The following is a 21,499-nucleotide window of genomic DNA, read 5'->3' as shown; positions in this document are numbered from 1 at the left end:
AAACAGGCAAAAAAAATAGTTGTCCTTATTGTTCATCAACTCATGACATCTTCAGTAAGAATGGCTGACACTGAGAGCGTGGTACCAGGTCTTGATCAGCCTCCCGCCAAAAAAATTATTATGTAGAAAAAAATTGGTTTTGTTACCCTTTTCTGCAAAGGCCCCGTCTTTCTCCTCCCACCCCCATGCATGAACACCACACAATCCATTGTCCAAAATCTTTTTTGCCTCCCAACTGTCCTTTATTCATCCTCCCACTCCATCAATACTTCCAGCTCCACACAGCTGATTTCAACTATAAGTTTGCTAGGAAAGGAGGAAAACATTTGATGAAATATTTCACACTAAGGTGTGAATGACTTCCCATGAGGATTTGTAAGCTTTTTTTAAAGTCCTTACTGGTTAACCAAAATGAATTTATGTTTATTCTATTTCAGTAAGCTTGGTTAGCTGACAAATAATGGAAGTGTAGAAAATATTTTTAAGACAGGAGGGCTTTCTTGGACCTTTACAATGCCCACATGTGAGGCCTGCTCTGGGCGGACCCCTGGGCCCAGGCTCTGTATTTCAAAGGGCAGTGACAGCGTCTTTCCAGTCTTCATATTGGGCCGTGAGAAAACTGGGCATCAAAGAACTGGGGAAATGAACACACCCCCCGGCTGACAAGAGGTTTCCATGTACCAGCAGAACTGGGCACCAGTTTGGAAATGTAATCACTAGATTCCAAAAGGTGAGCGAGACTCTCCCAGACAGTGGTGCTACATTTTCTCCAGAGCACTTCAGGGCCTGGCCTCTGAAGCCTCTGGTCCGGGAGTCCGGAGACCAGGATTTCCACTCTGCAATTATGTATCCTTGATCGCTGTTTCCTCTTTTTCTTCAGTCTACTCCTGTGTGATAGAAGGGGTCAAAATCCTGGGTTTGGGGGTTACTTCTCATCCTGCCCCTTGATGGTGCTCTTAGGATTCCAGCTGTGGCTGGAATGAGGACTGAGCCATGGGCGGGAGATTGTGCTTTACTGCCACCTCGTGGTGGAATCGGGTAATGTTCTAGCTTAAAGGCAAGTAATTCACTCCAGAATCTTAGAACTAAAAAAAAAGACTTGGGAAATTTTCTAGTGCGACCCCCCCCCCATTTTACAGATCCAGTAGGCCTCAGAATGTGAACACTGGGGTGTCAAAAATATTTCTCGTTGTCTTCTAATTTCCTAGAGCATCTCTATTCATAATATGATTTATGGTTTTCCTCCATGAACTTCTAATAGCCATTATTAACCACCATTTACTGAGTGCCTGCATGCGCCTGCCACTGTCACATCCAGTCTTCCCAACAGCCCTTCTAACCCAATTTTGTGGGTGATTAAAATCAGACACAGATTGTAAGTGACTTGCCACTCAATTAATTATCAGAAGGAGCCAGGATTCAAACCTAGAATTTTGTTTGGTGACTTTTTTATGCTGCTTCTCCACCAAAGGCATGCCCACCCACTTGTTCCATGCAAGGAGGCCTTTGCAACAGTGGCAGGAGCAGATGGAATTCACAACGTGTGGGGTGGACCCCAAAACCTCTGCTCTAAACAGGTGCCGGGTCTGGAGCAAACTGCAAGAGAGGCAACCCTCTCCCTGACCACAACATTCTCAAGCAGGTGCTGCTGGCCTTACAACAAACACAAAGAGATGCTTTGAAAAGCAATCAGTCTTCAACAAAGAGCAGCACCGTTCAAAGTGTGTCCATGGGCCAGCGCCAGTCTGTGATGATGTGAGCGCAGAAATGGAGAGATGTTTAGAAAATCTTATGCCAGTTTGACTGAGATGTCATGTCTGTTGTAGCCAATAAAAATTAGGGGTGATATTTTGTATGTAACTGTTTTGTTTTATTTTTGTGATCATTTTATTGTATTTATAAAAACTTTGGTCCACAACAGATTGGAACTTTAAGAAAACAGGCCCCTCATAAGTTTCTCATGTGGACTTGAGGAGCAGACAGGCACAGCCTTTGAGACTGACCCCCACTTGTTTGTGAAACAACAATTAAAGCTGTTCCTATGATTCTGTAGCACTTTCCAGTTTTAAAAATGCTTTCTCGGCCCTGGTCAGTTGGCCCTGTGGTAGAGAGTCAGCCCGGTGTGTGGATGCTCAGGTTCAATTCCCAGTCAGAGCACAGAGGAGAAGCGCCATCTGCTTCTCCACCCCTCCCTCTTCCCCTTCTCTCTCACACATTCTCTCTCTTCCCCTCACAGCCATGGCTCAATTGGTTCAAGCTCTTCAGCCCCAGGCACTGAGGATGGCTCCATGGAGCCTCTGCCTCAGGTGCTAAAAATGGCTCAGTTGCAAGCATGTCCCCAGATGGGCAGAGCATCGCCCCAGACAAGGGTTGCTGGGTGGATCCCGGTCAGGGTACATGTGGCAGTCTGTCTATCTATCTCCTCTCCTCTCACTTGGAAAAAAAAGAAGAAAAAAAATGCTTTCTCATACAACTTATTCAGACCCACAGCAAACGTGTGATGAAGGCAGAACAGGAATTATGTGTCCATGTTACAGATCAGGCAACTGAGGCTCAGAGAAAGAGTGAGTGATTGTACAAGAGCAGGAAGCCAGGAAGCCGCAAAGCCCAGACTGAGAGCATGGCCCTCTGACCCCTGTTCTTACTCAGAGGCTCCTGCTGCTCTCAGTGGATCGCCCCCAGGAAAGAACTACTTCCACCCACCTTTTTAAGTCCTCAGAAAGCAGAATTCCTGACCTCTTCCCCCAGACCCTCGGTAACATGCCACAACCTCACCACCTTCCACAGGCGGTGGGCCAAACAGAGAAACTCCCCTGGGAAGAATGTCTGCACGGTCTGATGGGCCCAAACAGGGTGTTTCCAGATCCTTTCTCTTTGCATTGTGTCCAGGAACATGTGTCCTGTGCAGCAGCCAACACACTGTGCACTTAATAAATCACCCCGATGTTTCTGCACTGCCGAGTCTGGCCTCAACAATTCGCACGTTGGTCGGCATTGTAGTGACGCAGTTGTGAAAATAGACTAACCTCTTACACTAGGAGTTTTCAGGGTTACCGTCCCCTGAAACTGAGGTGAGAGACACCTCAGTCTATGACAGATACACAGAGCATATGGCAGTATATACACAGAGACTGTCCTCGGAATGTATTCCAGAGGCCTCAGGAATGCCCCTGAGTGCCTAACTATATGTCCACATCCTGTACTTCAGGCCTCTTTCTCCACTGGGGAGTTGGGACAATAATGCAATTACTGTGGTTATTAAAACTTAAGACTGGATTGTTGCCTTCATGAAAAAAAAAAAAAAGTTCACTGAAGGGAGTCCCTGATGCTGACATAATCTCCTGAGGGATGTCCTTTTTCTTGCCAGAGCCTCCTCTGATGTTTGAGAATTCTACCTCTAGGTTATGCTGAAGGGACAGCCCACATAGGGGGCCCTTGGGGTACAGGAGCATCATGGAAGTTACAGTCCTCTCTCTTACTTCTCCCCTCCTTATCCATCTCCTTGAATAGCCACCTTCTGCTAAGGCACCAAACAAGACTCTCTAGTCTGGGGGTGCTCCCTGGCCAATCTCTAGCTTCCTCATTAGAAAAGAAGTTCCAGAATCCTGAGAGGCTAATGCAGAGGGCAACAAACACCCCAAGGAGGGTGAGTAACAGCTAGTCTCTCTGTCTTAGAGGAGAAGGGTTGGTTGGAAGAAAGGAACTAGACTGTCTGCCCTGCATATAGCCAATGGACATCCTTCCTGAGGGCCACTAGAGATTGATCCAAGTGCCTCCCACAGAATATTGGCAACTCCCATGACCTAGGACACTGCCCCCTAAGCCAAGGCCTGGGCATCATTAATGCCCTTTACAGTCATATGAGATCCATCCTGCCTCTTATTTTGGCCTTTACAACCCCTGCCCTTCACCACTCATGTTGGATCTGGGGAATTGTAGTCAGAGAAAGTAATAAGACAGGATGCACTTGAAAGAGAAAAATCTAGAATCTCTCCTGGTTCTCAGGGTGACAAGAACAACATGTGTATAATATTTTTAATACAAAACAGACTGAGAGTAGACTTGGGAGGAAGGTTAAGGAGATGTGGGCATGCTCAGACCATTGTCACCACTAGGAGGACACAGAAGCCAGGTGGGTCAAACCACTGTGAAACCTGAGAAAGAAAACACCTACTAAGAAGGGCTCCTCCTGGTGGCTAACTGGGCTCAAATTAAAAAAAAAAAAAAGGCAGCTATTTCTCAAGAACTAGTTCTACAGGAGCTTCTTCAGCTAGTTCTACAGGAACTTCTCACATAAACGGCACTTCAGGAAGAAGTCTACACTAAACTGCCTGCCTGCCTGCACCATGTTTGTGCTAGCTGACCCAGCCCTTATAAAGGAGTTCCTGGAATCCTATTTCAACCAATAGGACTGAGACTTTCCTCATCTAATTGAAGCTGAGCAGCTCTCTGACCAACCAGAGTGGCTCTATTCTGACCAATCAAAACAGTGCCTTTTGGACCAAACTGTGATGGTTTGGAGACCTCATTTGCATGAGAACGAACCAAAGGCAGGGACTTTGGTCCATATAATCCAGCTTCCCTCTGCCTCAGAGCACACTTTCCCTTCCCACCAAAGACTATATCTCCCTGGCCTGGCTGAAACTCTGAAGATGTCTCGCCAGAGCAGAGCAACGCAGACCAGTGCAGCGCGAAGTAGGCCAGCATGTGAGCAGGCTCCAGGGCTGCCCCACAGCCCTGCTGTATCACAATTGAGCTGTTTTTCACTGAATGAAGTTTTCCTCTTCACCACACCCCAAACTGGGGATTCCTGTTGGTGTTTAATTGGTGCCAGCGACCATCAGTCGACACCACCATGCCTTTGACCACACAAGGAACACCAGCCTCAGACTCATGGAATGTTAAGAGTGGGCCAAGACCTCACAACTCACTTTACAGATAAGGAAAACTAGGTTCAGTGTAGGAAAGGGACATGTTGGGCCCATGGCTTGTTGATGGCATGGCAGGGACATCAATATCTTCTCTTGAAGTAGAAAGTCATACACATACAGTATATATAAGTCATATGCAAATGTGGTGTTTGTCCTCTCATCTTCATTCAACGGAATGCAGCCCCTGGGAAAATTCTAGTGGAAATGCCTGTTTGCATTTGTATTCTCTGGAAATTCCTGCTTTGCTTTTTGTGGCACTCCAGTGACTAAGTGTTTTTGTCAGATCTCAGTAGGACCAAACCCAGACACTTTCCTATCATTTCCCTTCCTGACTTGGGTGGCTGACTCAGCCACAGAGGACCTCCCACACCTCTGCCCCCATCACCACCGCCACCCCTTAGCACCCTGCTTTAACTCCTGTCTCTCCCTCTCGATGCCTGCAGGAGCGTGGAAGGCTGCGGACCCCTGGCGGGGGGGGGGGGGGCTCACCATGCCCGGGGGGCAGAGGCAGCCCGAGACGCAGCCTGTGCTCATGCACTCCAGGTCGTAGTTCTGGCAGGTTTTGGCACACTCGAGCCCTTCTGCCCGTGGGTTGTCAGCAGGACACACCATCTTGACCATGGGGGGTCGGCAGGACAAGCTTCTTTTGCCTTGAAGATTGGAAGAGCAAAGCAGCCATCAGTGATGTAGTGTGAATAGACCTACCTTCTACACTGTCCTTTGGTCCCCTAAGGGTAGTCAGTCAATTCCAGAAACACAAAGCTGCCCATTTCTTGGGGTGAGGTGCCACACGACCTCCTATTGGGTCCAGCCAGGCTCACTGTGTGGGAACAGGTGGCATCTTCATTTACTCAACCGAGCTTTGGACCTTAGCCTACACTGAGGGTGTCTTGCCCCCTCCCAGCACCTCCTCAGTGGCAGACTCCACATCCACCCTCATCCTGCTGCAACGGGCTGCACTGACTCAGAATGCAGGGCAGATATGTCCAGACCCAAGCTTTACAAGGTCTCGGTTTGGGTGCTGAAAAAGAACCCCTGTGGGCCCCAATAGGACATTCCTAAAATTGTTACCACTAATTTAGTCACAAAAACTTTAAAATAACCTTTGCTCACAGGCCATCCTTTGCCTAGCCACTGGCCACCCCAGCAACTCTATGTACATCTGCAACACTCCACCCTCGACGCTCCCTCCCGCCCTCCCGGCTTTGTCACTCTCCAGCTCACCGCCGTCTGACTCCAGCATCTGACATACTATATATTTTACTTATTCATTTATTTCCCAGCCACCCCCACCTCAGCCCCACCCACTGCAATATGTGCCCGTGAAGGGAGGGGTTCTTGTCTGCTTCGTCCATTGATATATCGTATTTCCCGACAATTAGTGGGTATAAATGGCTGGTTGAATAAATGACGACAGCAAATGACCGCCACAGCACCTTTCTTTTGAAAACCCCGCTGTACTTCATAGCACTTATATCTTACCACATACACCACAATCTCCTGTGAACAAAAAGGCCAGGAAATTTTTGTTAGGAAATTGAAACCCTAAAAAATCTTAAATAGCTTTCCTGAATCTCAGAAATTTCTAGGACTTTCCTGACTTTGAAAGAGATGATCCTTTCCAGGGACTAGAGTAGAAAACTCTGAGCAAGAGGAAGCATTTAGGACCGACCCAAGAGGCAAAAAGGAACGGAGAGGGCGGGAGGGTGAAAACCATGCCGCAATGAAAGACAGCACGAAGAAGAAAGAGGGAAGCGTCTTGGCCTTGAGGCTGGTTACGGGCTGAGTGCTTGGGGCCCCAAAACCCGTGTGGTGAAATCCTAATCCCCAAATGTGATGGCATTAGAAGGTGAGGCCTTTGGGAGATGATTAGGTCAGAAGGGTGGAGCCCTCACAAATGGGATTAGATCTCTTACAAAAGAGACTCCACAGAACCCCTCAGACTCTTCCACCACAGAAGGACACGTGAGGAGGCATCAGCTAGGAACCAGGAAAGGGCCCTCAGCCAACCATGCTGGCACCCTAGTTTCAGACTCCCAGCCTCCAGAACTGTCAGCAAGAAATTTGGTTATAAGCCAACCAGGCTGTGACAGAGTAGGACAAAGTCATAAATTTGATTTTAACTTGTGAGCTACCTGTGCTCAGGATCTCGTCCCAGCTCCAGGCTGAGAGATGCTCCCCAGCCAGTCACGTGGGGGGACCAGACCTCTCACCCAGGGGGAGCTGGGAGACAAACTCGGGGCACCCAGGTGAGCCACTTGAAGAGAGGATAAGAAAATGAGAGGCAGGAGGTCAAGCCAGAGGCTGAAAATAGCCCATTTATCTGCCTAAACTTCAGCAGTGGTTGGCAAACTGCGGCTCTTTGTCCACCTTGAGTGTGGCTCTTCCACAAAATACCACGTGCGGGCGCTACCTCGACAAGGAATGTACCTACCTATGTAGTTTAAAGTTTAAAAAATTTGGCTCTCAAAAGAAATTTCAGTCCTTGTACTGTTGATATTTGGCTCTGTTGACTAATGAGTTTGCTGACCAGTGGTAAAGGCACTCTCTCCCTCCACTGGGAGGTCCTTTCTAAGCAAAGATGGTCCTTCTGGAAACCAGTAAGGCCCTCCTGGTCCATAATGTGGATCTGGTCCCACCAGGGCCAGGGCAGCTCCTTCTCCCTTCTGGGCCTTGTCCATAAACAGCAGTAACTATTGGGACCTTCAAACTGAGAGAACACATCCAAACTCCCTCTTTCAAATCCATCTGAGAAGCTTTCTAAAGAAGTGTCCTTGACAGCAAGTCCTGAGGGAAAAGGAGGCCATTAAAGGTGGTGTTTTCACTACAATCAAGGTGACCGACTCACTCACAGCTGCTCAGTGGGTCCAGGTCACCATGGGCAAACCAGAGGTCTCAATGAATCCACCTTGGAGATAATTCAGTCTTTCCCACGCCACAAAATAAAATTCTTCCTGCTTCAATCATTTGGATTTACACATGCAAAGAAAGGCACGTCTAGTCCTGAAAGTCACTCACGCAAACGGAAATTGTGGCAATTCTGACTCGTGTCTGAATGTACACGCCCCATGCCACATCTGAGAAGTCTGGGCGGGGGAGGTGAAGGCCTTCCAGGGGACAGTACTCACTGCGGTGAAGCAGAGGGCTGCTGAGGACAGCGTGCTGCGGCAGCAGGCTTCCCGGGGCTCCGCTCGAGCAGTGCATGAAGCCGTCCTCACAGTAGCTGCGAAGGAAACACAGCCCTGCTTAGCGAGAGCGGCGACAGACACCCCTTCTCCTCCCTCTCACTCTCTGGGCTTCCAGGCCCGCCACTCGCCTAAAACACAGTTTGCAATGGCCACCGATGACCTCCATGTCGCTAAACTCAATGGGACTGTTCTCAGTTCTTTGACTTGATTCCTTTCAACATTATTTATCACTGTAGTCTACTCCATTCTTTTAGAACAAGAGAAAAGAAGTCTGTCCCGGCTTTCCCCCTACTTCCCAGGTGGCTCCTCCTCAGCCTCGCTGTACTACTCACCCCGCTGCTCTACCCCACTCCTCTCTGCTCCTCACACTGTGTCCACCACACCCCAGCTTCCATCACAGAGAGGGCTCAGTGCACAGCAGCTGCTCGGATCTCTCCTTTGAAACTCAGACCCATTTATGTTCAAATGCCCGTGAGACATAGCAGCCGCCTTTGGTGTCCCAGACGCTTAACACTCAGGATGTTCAAACCAAACTCCCCACCAAGCCTGTGCTCGCCGGGGCTCTGAGTCATTGCAGATACCACCACCCGTCTAGAGTCACAAAGCAGAAACCCAGGCACCAGCACTGACACTGTCTTCTCCCTGCCCCCTCCTTCTGATCTATCACCTGGCCCTCGGACTCCATCTCAGGAATTCACATCCATTTTGTGTCTCCACTGCCACAAGCCACCATCACCCCTCATTGGACGATGCAAACGCTTTCTAACTGATGCCCCTGCACCTGTTCTTTTCTTAAAAACACACTCCTAACCCTGGCCAGTTGGCTGAGTGGTAGAGCGTCGGCCTGGCGTGCAGGAGTCCTGGGTTTGATTCCTGGCCAGGGCACACAGGAGAAGCGCCCATCTGCTTTTCCACCCCTCCCCCTCTCCTTCCTCTCTGTCTCTCTCTTCCCCTCCGCAGCCAAGGCTCCATTGGAGCAAAAAGTTGGCCTGGGTGTTAAGGATGGCTCCATGGCCTCTGCCTCAGGTGCTAGAATGGCTCTGGTTGTGGCAGAGCAACGCCCCCTGGTGGGCATGCCGGGTGGATCCCGGTCTGGCACATGCGGGAGTCTGTCTGACTGCCTCCCTGTTTCCAACTTCAGAAAGAAAAAAAAAAACACCACACTCCTTCTGGCAGCCCAATTATCTTCCCAAAACATACATCACATCCTTGCTTGGAATCCTTCAATAGCTCCTCCTCACCAGGCCCTAGGATAACGATCAAATGCCTACCATGGTCTCCCAGGCCCCGCATGATCCGACCCTGACACCTCTCCCCTCTCCAACCCACTGGCTTTCTTTTCATATTGAATCTGCATTGCTCCCTTCAGATCCAGGGCTTCTTCACATACCATTTCCTCTGATCTAATGTCACTTCTGCCCAGCATACGCATACACGCACATACACACACACATACACACATGCACACATACACACCATTTCCTCTGATCTAACGTCCCTTCCACCCAGCATACACATACATGCACATACACAGACACACATACACTGCACACACACACACACACACTCACACACAAACATCATTCTTTGTCCCACTCCATTTCAAGCTTTCATTATCTTCCCAAAACATACATTCAAATACAGTGTGTCCGTAAAGTCATGGTGCACTTTTGACTGGTCACAGGAAAGCAACAAAAAACGATAGAAATGTGAAATCTGCATCAAATAAAAGGAAAACTCTCCCAGTTTCATACCTCTTCAGTGCAGTTCGATGTGGGCTCATGCACAGATTTTTTAGGGCTCCTTAGGTAGCTATCCCGTAGAGCCTCTACAGACTCGTCACTGACTGATGGCCTACCAGAACGGGGTTTCTCCACCAAACTGAGGTTTCCTTCAACTGCTTATCCCACCGAGTAATGTTATTCCTATGTGGTGGCGCTTCGTTACAAACGCGCCAATATTCACATTGCACTTTGGTCACGTATTCGAATTTAGTGAGCCACAGAACACACTGAACTTTCCTCTGTACCATCCACATCTCGACTGGCATGGCCGTGGGCTGCTCCGCTGTATACACGGTGTTACGTCATCATCTGCGCATGCGCACATACTGCCACATCATCCTACAGAAACTGGGCGGGTTTTCCTTTTATTTGGTGCAGATTTCACATTTCTATCATCTTTTGTTGCTTTCCTGTGACCGGTCAAAAGTGCACCATGACTTTACGGACACACTGTACTACTTTTCCTAGAATTTGCCACACTGTAACGTAACATGCATTTGAGTTTTTATTTGGTTATTTTGGTTAACTGCTCCTGCTCACCATTATATACCCATCAGCCAGCACAGGCTTTGCATTAAGAACTCAATAATTTTTTTAAATTTTCTTTTATTTCTAATCTCTGATCTCAACCCCGCCCCTCAACATGGGTATCTATTTTCCTGGTATTGAGTCTCTTAAATGGCTTCCAATGAGCACCACATTCTGCGATCCACACCCTTGTGTCCTCTCCTCCTACACTGTACCAAGATTGGTCTGCGTGACCAACAGTACCCGGCAATAGTGACATATCATATGTCACTTAAGATTAGATTATAAAAGCTCATGGCTGCCATCTTGGTGCTCTCTCTTGGATTCCTTGCTCTGGGGGAACCAGGTCATGAGCACTCAAGTGGAGAGGTGCCCGTGGGGAAGACTGAAGCCTCTGCCAACAGCCATGGGAGTGAGCTGGCAACGGACACTCCGACCCCAGTCAAATCTCCAGATGACAACAGCCCTGGCCCACAGCTTGACCACAATCTTACGAGGGAACCTGGGCCAAACCACCCAGCCAAGCTGCTCCTGGATCCTGACCCTTAGAAACTGGGTGACATTACAAATGTTTATTGTTATAAGCTGCTAAATTTGGGGGTAATTTTTAGGCATATAATCTTCTGTTTAATGTATACCTGAACTTATTATTATAAAACATGTGATTGTTTTGCATGCATGTATGTTTGATTTATATAAGTAGCATTATCTTATTTATCACACTGTGTTCTCCTTATTCAGCACCATGTGTTTAAGATTCATCCCTATAATAAGTGTCCCTACTTTCTGGTGTTCCTAAGGCTGCATGACGCGTTGCAGTGGGCATCCACCACATTTCGCCTATTTACCCTGCCAGTGATGGACTCAGATTGGCACCTACTCCTCACCACCAATGACATGGCTGTGATCAACATCTTCACATATGTGCCCCTAAGAACCTGTGTGAGAATTTCTTTACTGCGTAGATATGCTCAGGAGCAGAATGGTGGGCATATAGGGTGTGAAGGTCTAATATGCATATACTGCACCAGTTGCTCACCCAGGTGTGCAGCTGACCTTGGGTTTGAAGGGAGCAATGTGCCCTCAAGATTAGGGAAGGCCAGGGGTTTGTAAAGGGGAGCGGTAGGCAGAGTCAGATTGCATGGGGCCTGGGAGACCACGGTAGGGATCCAGTCATTATTCTAAAGCCTAGTGAGAGGGAGCTGTTGAAGGACTCCAAGCAGGGATATGACACAGCGAGATTTAGGTTTTGAAAAGATACTGGGAGTATTTGAACCCATCTATGTCCCACCAGGGGCGATAGGGACCCCGTGCCTCTCAGCCCTGCCAACACTTGGCATTATCCAGATTTCAAATTTTTCCAGTCTGATAGATTGGAAGTAATATTCATTGTTTTAATCTGAATTTTTTATTATAAAGATTTTGAACATTTTTAATGTGGCTTCTGTTCAATCAAAATTTGCTGAATGAATGAATAATAATCAGCCCTTCCCTCTCTGGGCACATACAGAACTTATACCTTCTGGTTTTTAACTAACTACCTGGTTTAAAAATATCCTTCCCCAAATGTCACGTTCTATCTGTCATTTGGACAAGGCCCAAAAACTTCATTTCACTGAGACAAAAAGAAACTGGCAGGTAGGTTAAAAATCAGTCCTTGGCCCAGAGCCCAGCCGGGAGTAAGTGCAAGCACACAGCTGTGACGGCTGTCTGAGGGCCAAGCAAGTGGTCTGAAGGAACTTCCAGGCCGAGGGTGCATGTGCCTTCCTCACACCTTGTCATGGGCATAATTGTCATTTGCTCCAGCTAGGCACTCTCTTTAAGTCTATTGTCTAAACAATAAACATCTCCAGCCATAAACAAGTCCTGAGTTCCCTCCAGCTCACACGCTCCGTGAAGTCCAATTCTCTGAGTGAAGCGGAGAAGCAGAGTGGACCATAGCGGTTAGCCCGGGGCCTGCAGGGGAGCGTGGGAAGACAAGAACCCTCCACATGGGAAGTGGGAAGGTCACTGATGTGTGAACCCTGGAAAGAGCCTGCAGCCAGGCCACCCCCCAGCACTGATGACCCAAGGGCTGCTACACCCCGTCTCCTACCTTCCTCTTCCCTCTAAAACAGTAAAATAGCCAGTGAACTTGCTGCCCTCCCAGTCATCCCAGCCTCCAACCCTCTGGCTGTTTTCCTCACCAGAGTACAGTACTGAAACATGGGGGCCGCCACGGCCTTCTGATCACCAACCTCAACAGCCTCGTCTCTGTGCAACATGAAGGGTTTAGGAGACCCTGGGTCTGGTCACTTACTGGATGACTTGGGGAAATGCCAGGACTGTGTTAGGTGTTGGGGAGCAGGACCTATGTTCTCTACTCTTGAGGAGGTCAGAGTCTAGAAGGGTATACAATACATTTCACTGAAACCAAAGTCCAATAGCCACAATTGTTTTCTTACACATGTAAACAACCTATTTTAGGGACATGAAGTAGGAAGGGGCTGCGAATTAGTCTCACTGAGATGATGAAAAAAAGCTTCACACCAAATGCAATGTGCAGACCCTGTTTGCATCTTGATTTGAATATCAATTATTAATTGATATTTTGAGAATCATAGAAACGTGAATATGGATTGAATGTTAGATTTTATCAAAGAACTTTTGTTAATATTTAGATTCGTAATGATATTATGGGTAGTTTTCTAAAGTGCTTATCTTAAAAATACATATTGAAGTATTTTCAGATGAAACGATAGAATAGTTCAGGTTTTCTGTAAACTATTCCAGCCAGAAAGGGAAGAGAGAATAGATAAATAAAGAATGACGAAGTGCTGATAATCAATGAAACCGGGATGAATACATTAGGGCTCCTTACATTATTCTCTCTCTTTTATGTCTGTTTGAAATTTTCCATAATCAAGACATTTTAACTGGTCTTGCTGGGAGCTCTCAGCTCCTTTGGGGCCCAGGCTGCCTGATTCTTTGTTAGATTTCCCATCTCTAGCCCAACACCTGGGACAGCACAGGTGCCAAGGAAGCACTTGCTCAGTAAAGGTTCTGCTACACCTTTCTTCTGTGACCATGACAACCCTGCTGAAACTGGCCATGACAGAAGGCCCAGGTGAAGGACCACGAGAAGCAGGCACCATTTGGTGCTATTATTCAAGGACATGCACAAAGCAAGTGGGACAGCACTGCACCACTGAGGCAACACTGTGATGTATTTTCTTCTGGTCCAAATGTTTCGACCTGAGACACTGACAAGAGGCCAAAGGGAAAGGGGATAAGAAAGGCTCCCGTTTTCTGTTCCAAAAAAGAGAAACTAAGACCCAGAGCAGGGAAATGGGGCCCAACACATGATAGTTAGCAATAAAGCTCAAGAAATCCTACAGCCAGCCTGCAGTTCTAGTTTCCTGGTCAGTAAGGAAGTCCGGAGCCCAGCTCTGATCTGACTTCCTGCGCAACTCTGGACAAGCGACTTCCTTCCTTGGGCCTCGGCTTACCCATCTGTGAAATGAGGGACTTGGAGGGCTATCTGGCTTTCCCTGGTGCTTGCACTTACCACATGGTGTGGTGATCTGAGAAGATGTCTTCAGGCTGGAAGATCTCACCATCGTAGTAACAGGGGCACTGGGCCTTGGGCACGCAGTCTCCCCTCTCGTCCAGGTAGAGCCCTGGGGGGCAGAAGCAGCCCTCCACACAGACCTCACTGCATTCTTCATCCGGGTAAGAGAGGGAGCGGCAGGTCCTGTTGCAGGGAGCCCCACACTGCAGGTACACCTGGTCCTGCGGGCAGCTCAGGGCTAGAGAGGGGCGGGGGAGGAAGGCCTTAGTGGAAACGCTAAGATGACAAGGACTATGGCGCTAGGACTTTGGGGTTCCACCCCTCACAGCTATGACCCCCCCACTCTATCTGTACGGTCACTGCTTTTCTTTCCCACTATGAGCAAAAGTGTATTTTTATGCTCACAAATGTCTATTATAATTAGAGATACACATGTTTTCTCTCTTAACCAGAGGGGCCATGCCCAGTAATCTTTGAATTCTCAAAGCGGGGGACACAGTAGAATTCCTGGTGGATAATGAAGCTGTGAATATTAAAAAGAACCAGAATTGATGGGCAAGGGCATCTCTCCCACGATGATAACAATAATGGTCATGATTTATTGAGCACCTGCTGAATACCCTGCTCTTCACACAGTTTTATGCCTTTATGCCTCTCTCAGTGAGTTAGGCCTCTTACCCCTCCCCCCTTTCTACAGGTAAGAAAACAGACACTTAAGCTAAGTGACTTGTCAGGGTCATGCTTCGCAGAAGAGGCAGAGGTAGGATTTGAACCCAAAAGCTCATGCTTTTCACCAATAATAGGTTTTAAAAAGGACACAGTCCATCAAGAACTAGGACTTTGAGGACACACACGCCAGTCCCAAAGAGCAGGGACACTGGTACCTACTCCAGTAAAGTGGGCAGTATCCTTCACCTCCCCCTGGCCTCCCACAGAGAAATGGCACAACAGACAAGAGCCAGAAGTGGGGCAAAGGACAAAGCAGCTACAGCGAGGGGCTCTGTAACCCACATTCCGGGGTTCAGGTCCCAGTTCGGCCACCGGTTAGTGGTGTGGCTCTGAGCAGTTTCCTCCCTGGAGTAGAATAACACCACCATCTGGGCTGTTGTGACAGCGAGGCGAGCTAGCGTGTTTAGAGTAGTGCCCGGCATGTGGTCATCGTTCCTGCTGCCACAACATTATGATTACTGGGGAGACAGCCCCAGCTCAGCAGGCTCCAGGGGGGAGAGGTGTTCAGAGAAAGTTCTAGGCCTGCGAAGACCTGGCCCTCCTGGATTCCGGCCGACACACAGCCCACCTTCTGTGCTCACAGCAGTCTCACAGAAGCTGTGAAGAAGGCCCTTCTGTGAACCTCAGCAATGAGGCTGTGGCCCTCTGGAGGGGCTGCTGCAGTGCCCCCCCAACCCCCCGCAACTGCTCTGGGCTTGATATTTGAGGGTAACTGGAGAGGGAGAGGCTCTCTAACCATATTAGACACAGATTTTCCCCCTGAACTAGCAGAAAGGTTGGGTTGCTGGACAAATATTTAGGGCAAGGCTGGATTAAGATGAGATGTGTTGGGCAATAAAGATGGACATCTCTTTTTTTTTTTTTTTTTTTTTTTTTTTGTATTTTTCTGAAGCTGGAAACGGGGAGAGACAGTCAGACAGACTCCCGCATGCGCCAGACTGGGATCCACCTGGCACGCCCACCAGGGGCAACGCTCTGCCCACCAGGGGGCGATGCTCTGCCCCTCCGGGGCATCGCTCTGCCGCTACCAGAGCCACTCTAGCGCCTGGGGCAGAGGCCAAGGAGCCATCCCCAGAGCCCGGGCCATCTTTGCTCCAATGGAGCCTTGGCTGCGGGAGGGGAAGAGAGAGACAGAGAGGAAGGAGGGGTGGGGATGGAGAAGCAAATGGGCGCTTCTCCTATGTGCCCTGGCCGGGAATCAAACCCGGGCCCCCCGCACGCCAGGCCGATGCTCTACCGCTGAGCCAACCGGCCAGGGCCTGGACATCTCTTTTAACCCACTGAACCCATGCTGATATGAGGGTGCATTTCACCCAGTAAGAAGTAGCTGGACCCGAGAGCTGCTTTTGTTCTCTGACAGACTGTCCCTAGAGCTGGCGTGGAGCCATATTAAATGTTTTCTTCCCCAGAAGAAATGATGCACACCTCTATATAAGAGACATTTAGTGTGCACCCACTGTGTGCCCAGGGCTGTGTGAGGCTCGGGGATGCTGAGATGATGAAACTGTGGGCCTTCAAGGAGCCCATAGTCTTATCTTCCCAAAGGAACCAACCAATTTACAAGAAAAAGGTGTGTGTGCTTCTCCCTACCCTCCTCCCAGCATCCCACCAAGTAGCTACGTGGCCTGTCCTTACTCTAAGAGTGTCCCCAGTTAGTGTGACTTCTCCCTCTGGATGGAGTCTGTGGTTTAGGGAGCTCTGTTTGTTTCTCAGGAAGGGAAAATGGGAAACAGAATGAACCCAGGAGTCCTGCCCACCCTGCCTGGGCTCAGAGGAACAGCCCAAGGCCATCCGGCTGGCCTTTTCTCTGGTTCACTTCCACATAAACCCAGAGAGCCAGATGTCTCTTCCCAGCACCCTGCAGTTTCTGCTGTTTCTTAAAGCCTCAGGAGTCCAGACACCAACTCTTAGTCTCTGCTACCAGTGGGTGTTAAGAACAGCTGCTCTTGGTTGATTAAGGAATATTTCGGGAAGTCCTCAGCATTCCGGATGAATGTCCTAAACTAGTAAATCCTTCAGATACAATAGCTCATTGATAATGCATAATTTCTAACATTGTTGGGCAAGCAAAGCAGACTCACAAACATCACACCATTTACTCCCCATCAGTTTCCCCAATTTCTAAACAGCAAACACTCATGAGGACCTGAGGTCTGGATGGGTGGAAAGAAGGGCTCAAGAGCATACTGCTGGGAAGTCCCAGGCAAGCAGCCAGGTCTCACTCAGCCCTTGCTCCTCCCACGGCTAGCCTGTGACTGCCACCCCGGAGCTAGAGGGACGAGACGCACCACTGCATGCATCTATCTACTCGTTCCCTTTTGTCTGCGCTGTGTCTCTGCTCCTCTTCCTGGTGACTGCTTAAACTTGAAACATGAGTTGGCTCAATAAACCCCATACTGAAACATCTCTTCAAATACATGATATTAAGTCCTTTCACCCTTTCTCACAGCTCCCATTTTCCTGCTTCCATCAAGACCACCACCATTTTTGTCTCTAAACACATCTACCTAGCCCTAAAATTCAGACTAGCCACTATTCCTTATCCTTCAGGAACACCTTCCTCACTTCTATGCTTCACTCCTACTATTCCACCATTGGAAACAAGTTTTCTAACTCCCCCACCCCCCACCCCCCAAAAAAAGTGTCTTTTAGAAACCTAATCAAGCCTGACCAGGTTGTGGAGCAGTAGAGTGTTTGACTGGGACGCAGAGGACCCAGGTTCAAAACCCTGAGGTCGCCAGTTTGAGCGCAGGCTCACCAGCTTGAGCGTAGGATCATAGACATGACCCCGTAGTTGCTGGCTTGAGCCCAAAGGTCACTGGCTTGAGCAAGGGGTCACCACTCTGCTGCAGCCCCTGGTCAAGGCACATATGAGAAGCAATCAATGAAAAACTAAGGAGACTAAGGAGCTGCAACAAAGAATTGATGCTTCTCATCTCTCTCTTTTCATGTCTGTCCCTATATGTCCCTCTCTCTGTCTCTCTCTCTCTGTCTCTCTCTGTCTCTGTCACCAAAAAAACCTAATTAAGTATACCACCTCCAGAAAGCCTTCCTTGGTTGCCACAGCAGTCATCTAATTATCATTTCATTGAGTGCAATAGGCACCCAGTAGGGAATCAGTCCTATCTGTGTCTCAAAAGGAAGGTTCAGGATCTATGTCACTGACATTTTCTGACCACACTGGGCACTTAGCAAGTGTCTCCAGAGCAACAACACAATCCATTTAGAGGACTAGAGCGTGGGGCAGATTCCAACTCTGGTGCCAGGAACCTAACAGGGCAGAGTGAGACTCTAAAGTCAGCTGGGGAAAATGATGTCATTCCACTTCATGTAACTTTATACAATGCCCCAGAGTCCACCGACGGTTTGAAGTTGAGTCAAGGATTGTTGTTTGTCTTTCCCATTGCCTTCATCAAACGTCCAGGGATGCAGGGATCCCACTCACTCCATGGTATCGCCATACATAAACCAACACTAGGTGGCAGCAGCCACAGGAAATCTTTGCTTGGCAGGAACACCAATGTTTCAGCCTCCAGGTAAGGGATCTCACTTGCCCTCCTGTAACAGGCTGAAGTGGCCAGGCTGTCCTATAACAGGCAGCCAATCCCCTCCACCGTGTCCTGCTAGGCATGGGAGGGAAAAGTGGCCGCAAATGAACTGTTCCCACACTCCATGCTTGTCAGATGGCCCTGGGCCGTTTGGAAATGCAGGAATGCACAGACAGGGCTAAGTAAAGGAAATGCCTAGAGATCGTAGCAGATTCTGCTGGGTTTCTATGAGGAGTGGCAGGCAGGGAGGGCACCCACCACAGAAGCTGGGCTCCCGCCACGCGATGTGCACGCCTTTCCGGGCACAGGCGGCAGCGTAGTTGGCCACAGCGTTGCACAGGCAGTCCCTGCCGTCGGAGCAGGAGCAGACGTCGTAGTGGCAGTTCTGCAAGTAGGGCAGCGGGCCCACGGCGTGGTGGCAAGCCTCGAACTTGGAGGATGTGAGCAGAGAGCACGCCTCCTCTGCGAACTTGGCTGTAGGGGCGAGAGAGATGGGAGAGAAAGGTAAACCCCGGCCTGCCACAGCCTGGGTGCTGAGGACCTCGCGGGACAGCGATGGCTCCTACTCTGAAATCCTAATCTCAGCTTCTCCCTCGGCAGCACGTGCTGCAAAAACAACTCTTGGCTCCGGGACTCTGTGAGTTTTCTTCCGTAGCCAACATCCTCTCCTAATTACGTTTGGCTGAAAAACATAACAAGCTGCATTTCCAGCCCCCCCCCCCCCCCCCCCCCGGCAGAAGGGAGAAATAGTTCCGTGGTGGGTTAAATGTGGCCGCAGATAAATCCGCAAACGGCCACCCCAGTGCATTTTATCTGACGATAATTTCATTCAGGGTTTGAGTGACAGCTGCTTTGACAGACTGGGAGGGGTTGGCCCCTGGAGGGTGCCCAATAAAAGGATTTTGAGGAATAAAGAATGATCCAGCTGCTGCAGATAATCAAATGCTGATGGTATATATAAAAAAAATTTAAAACCCAGGCGCCTCCCTCCCCTAGCGATGGGCACCCTGTCCGGGGACTGCACCGGAACGCGGGGGGCTCGGGGCTCCGCGGAGTCCCCATGGCTCACGTACCCTGGCGCGGGTTGAGGTTGCAGGGGTCGCTGTGCTGCTTCCGCAGGTCCTGGCAGTCCCCGCGCAGCTTCCAGGCGTTCCCGAAGTCCTCCACCAGGGGCTCCACCAGCCCCGCGGGCGTGCGGAAGTCGTCGCCCTTGTTGCCATTGAAGTTCCCGCACAGGCCACAGGTCCTCCCCGCGTAGACTGGGGACAGCTGCGGGAGAGCAGACCACCTTGGAGCAGCTGCCGCCAAAGCAGCCACAGCCTCCTTTTGCTAGTGAGATGGTTTTAATCAAAAATACTCCCCGGGCGAAAAATAAACATGAGGTTAGTAAACCGCAGCTAAGCCCTAGGCTGCAGAAGAAGGGAGAAAGCTGAGTGCAGTATGGTTTACCAGCAGCTCTTAACTCAGTGGAGTCAGAGACCTGTCGTGCCAGGAGGAATTTTAGAGAACACCCAGTCCTTTACAGGTGGCGACAGTGAGTTCCTGAGAGGGAGAGGGACTTGTCAGAGGTCACAGAGCTCGGACTGTAGCCAGGCTGAGCCCCCTCCAGTGCGCTCACTGCCACCCTTGCCTGTCAGACAGATGCCTGAGCCAGTGGGCCCTGACACCCGCGGGAACCAAATGTAAAGTCAACATCTTTTCTTCTAAGGGAATTCAACATCTTTTTATTGAACATTCATTTTGGTCACACATGTGGGCCAAGCATGCTCAGTCAGTTGTGGTTCAAGTCCTCTCAGAGCTCACATTTGGTGACAAAGAACAACACCTTCCTATCATCTGGAGTTAACTCAGCCACTGAGTGTCCCTGAAGAGGAAAGGCCATGAGCCAAGAGGACCCTAGGAGTTGTGATTGGATCAGTGAGGACTCTAGAGCAGCCTGCTGAGGGTGACCCGGAGGGGTCCTGGGGTCAAACTCCAGGCCATTGGCATGTGGCCCCTTCTCCATTCTTCTAAGCCCAAAGTGCATGTTCATGGACAGCTTGGAGAGTCAAGTCTGCCTCTCATCCAGCACGGCTGGGGGCATCTGCTGGTGTCGACCCAGAGGGCCTTCATTCAAAGATGGTGCAGGGCTGGGCTCCAGAGTCCTGCCTCCGCTCTGCAGGTAATTAATGTAGCCAGATGTGCTCCCTGTGTTCAGAGGCCCTCATGAGCTTGGCCTGGGCCCGTGTGGTCATCTCTTGGATAACGCCTGCATCTGACTTAACAAGATGCAAGATGACCTATTGAGTGGAAGGTTCTAGACCCATAAAAATATACCCAAGTAAATATCACCAATAAGAAAGAGGATGGAGTAGTGGTTACTTGTTTGCTTTACAAATATCACAGTGTCCCCTTAGGCACCCAGGCCTTCCCTGACCGCCTTATTTAAAAGATAACCTTCTGACCCTGCACTTCTCCCCTCCTTCTTGGCTTTATCTCCCCAGGATTTATTGCCTTCTAATACATGATATAATTTACTCGTTGGTTTTATTTATCGTCTGTCTCTCCATCCCCATTAGAATTTAAACTAAATGAGGCCAGGATTCTCCTCTGTTTTGTCTCACTGCTGTAACCTCAGCCTCTCCAATGGTGCCTGTGGGCACGCAATAGGTATGTGGTGAATGAGTGCTTGAACAAATGACTGAATAAATTCATGAATGAATGAGGTTCTCTCTGGACACAGTACAAAATGTAATACCACAGTCAAGGCCAGCCCTGAGCAAAGCAAAACTGGTGACAGCTCTTCCTCTACCCCCATATCTCAGCACCCTCTTTCCTCCTCATTCTCAGACCTGAGTGACCTCTTATTCCCAAAGGCCTCTCTTGTTCATCCCACCAGGCCAGCCATCACTCCTGTCCCCCACTCTCCAAAATGATATCTTTGTCCATCCCCTTGGCCTGTCTCAGGGGTCAGCTGGCCTGGGTTGAAGAGTGGGTGTATCCATGGACATGAGGCCAGGCCTGGCCACCAGCCCTTCATTAGCCCAACACCGGGGTCTTAGCGAACACGCTTGTTGTTTGAAATAAACCTCAAATCAGATCGGTGACACTTCTGACAAGACTGTCAGGGGGTGTTTCTACAACACTCTGCCTAACCTGAGCTGGTGCTGCCTGCACAGCCCTCCTGCCTGGACCACCCAGCCCTCGGGCACAGGGCAGCCGTGCCCCGCTGAGAGGGAAGGAGAGCAGAAGCCCTGCGCAC

The 21,499-nt window shown here is 49.5% G+C and overlaps 1 protein-coding gene across 1 annotated transcript in view; it reads right to left on the bottom strand.

Annotated features, from left to right (window-relative positions):
- VWF (von Willebrand factor) overlaps positions 1 to 21,499 on the bottom strand; it is a 151,649-nt gene that overhangs the window by 81,884 nt on the left and 48,266 nt on the right. Inside the window, exons 14-18 of the mRNA XM_066261638.1 lie at positions 19,332 to 19,527; positions 18,517 to 18,732; positions 13,979 to 14,219; positions 8,060 to 8,154; positions 5,421 to 5,581 (exon numbers count right to left, since the gene is read on the bottom strand). Of these exons, the coding sequence (XP_066117735.1) occupies positions 5,421 to 5,581; positions 8,060 to 8,154; positions 13,979 to 14,219; positions 18,517 to 18,732; positions 19,332 to 19,527 (909 nt within the window). The remainder of the gene's footprint in view (positions 1 to 5,420; positions 5,582 to 8,059; positions 8,155 to 13,978; positions 14,220 to 18,516; positions 18,733 to 19,331; positions 19,528 to 21,499) is intronic.

Source organism: Saccopteryx bilineata, chromosome 1 (assembly GCF_036850765.1).
Source record: "Saccopteryx bilineata isolate mSacBil1 chromosome 1, mSacBil1_pri_phased_curated, whole genome shotgun sequence".
NCBI lineage: Eukaryota > Metazoa > Chordata > Mammalia > Chiroptera > Emballonuridae > Saccopteryx > Saccopteryx bilineata.
The sequence above is the reverse complement of the archived record's forward strand: the minus strand, read 5'-3'. Positions and strand labels throughout refer to the sequence as shown.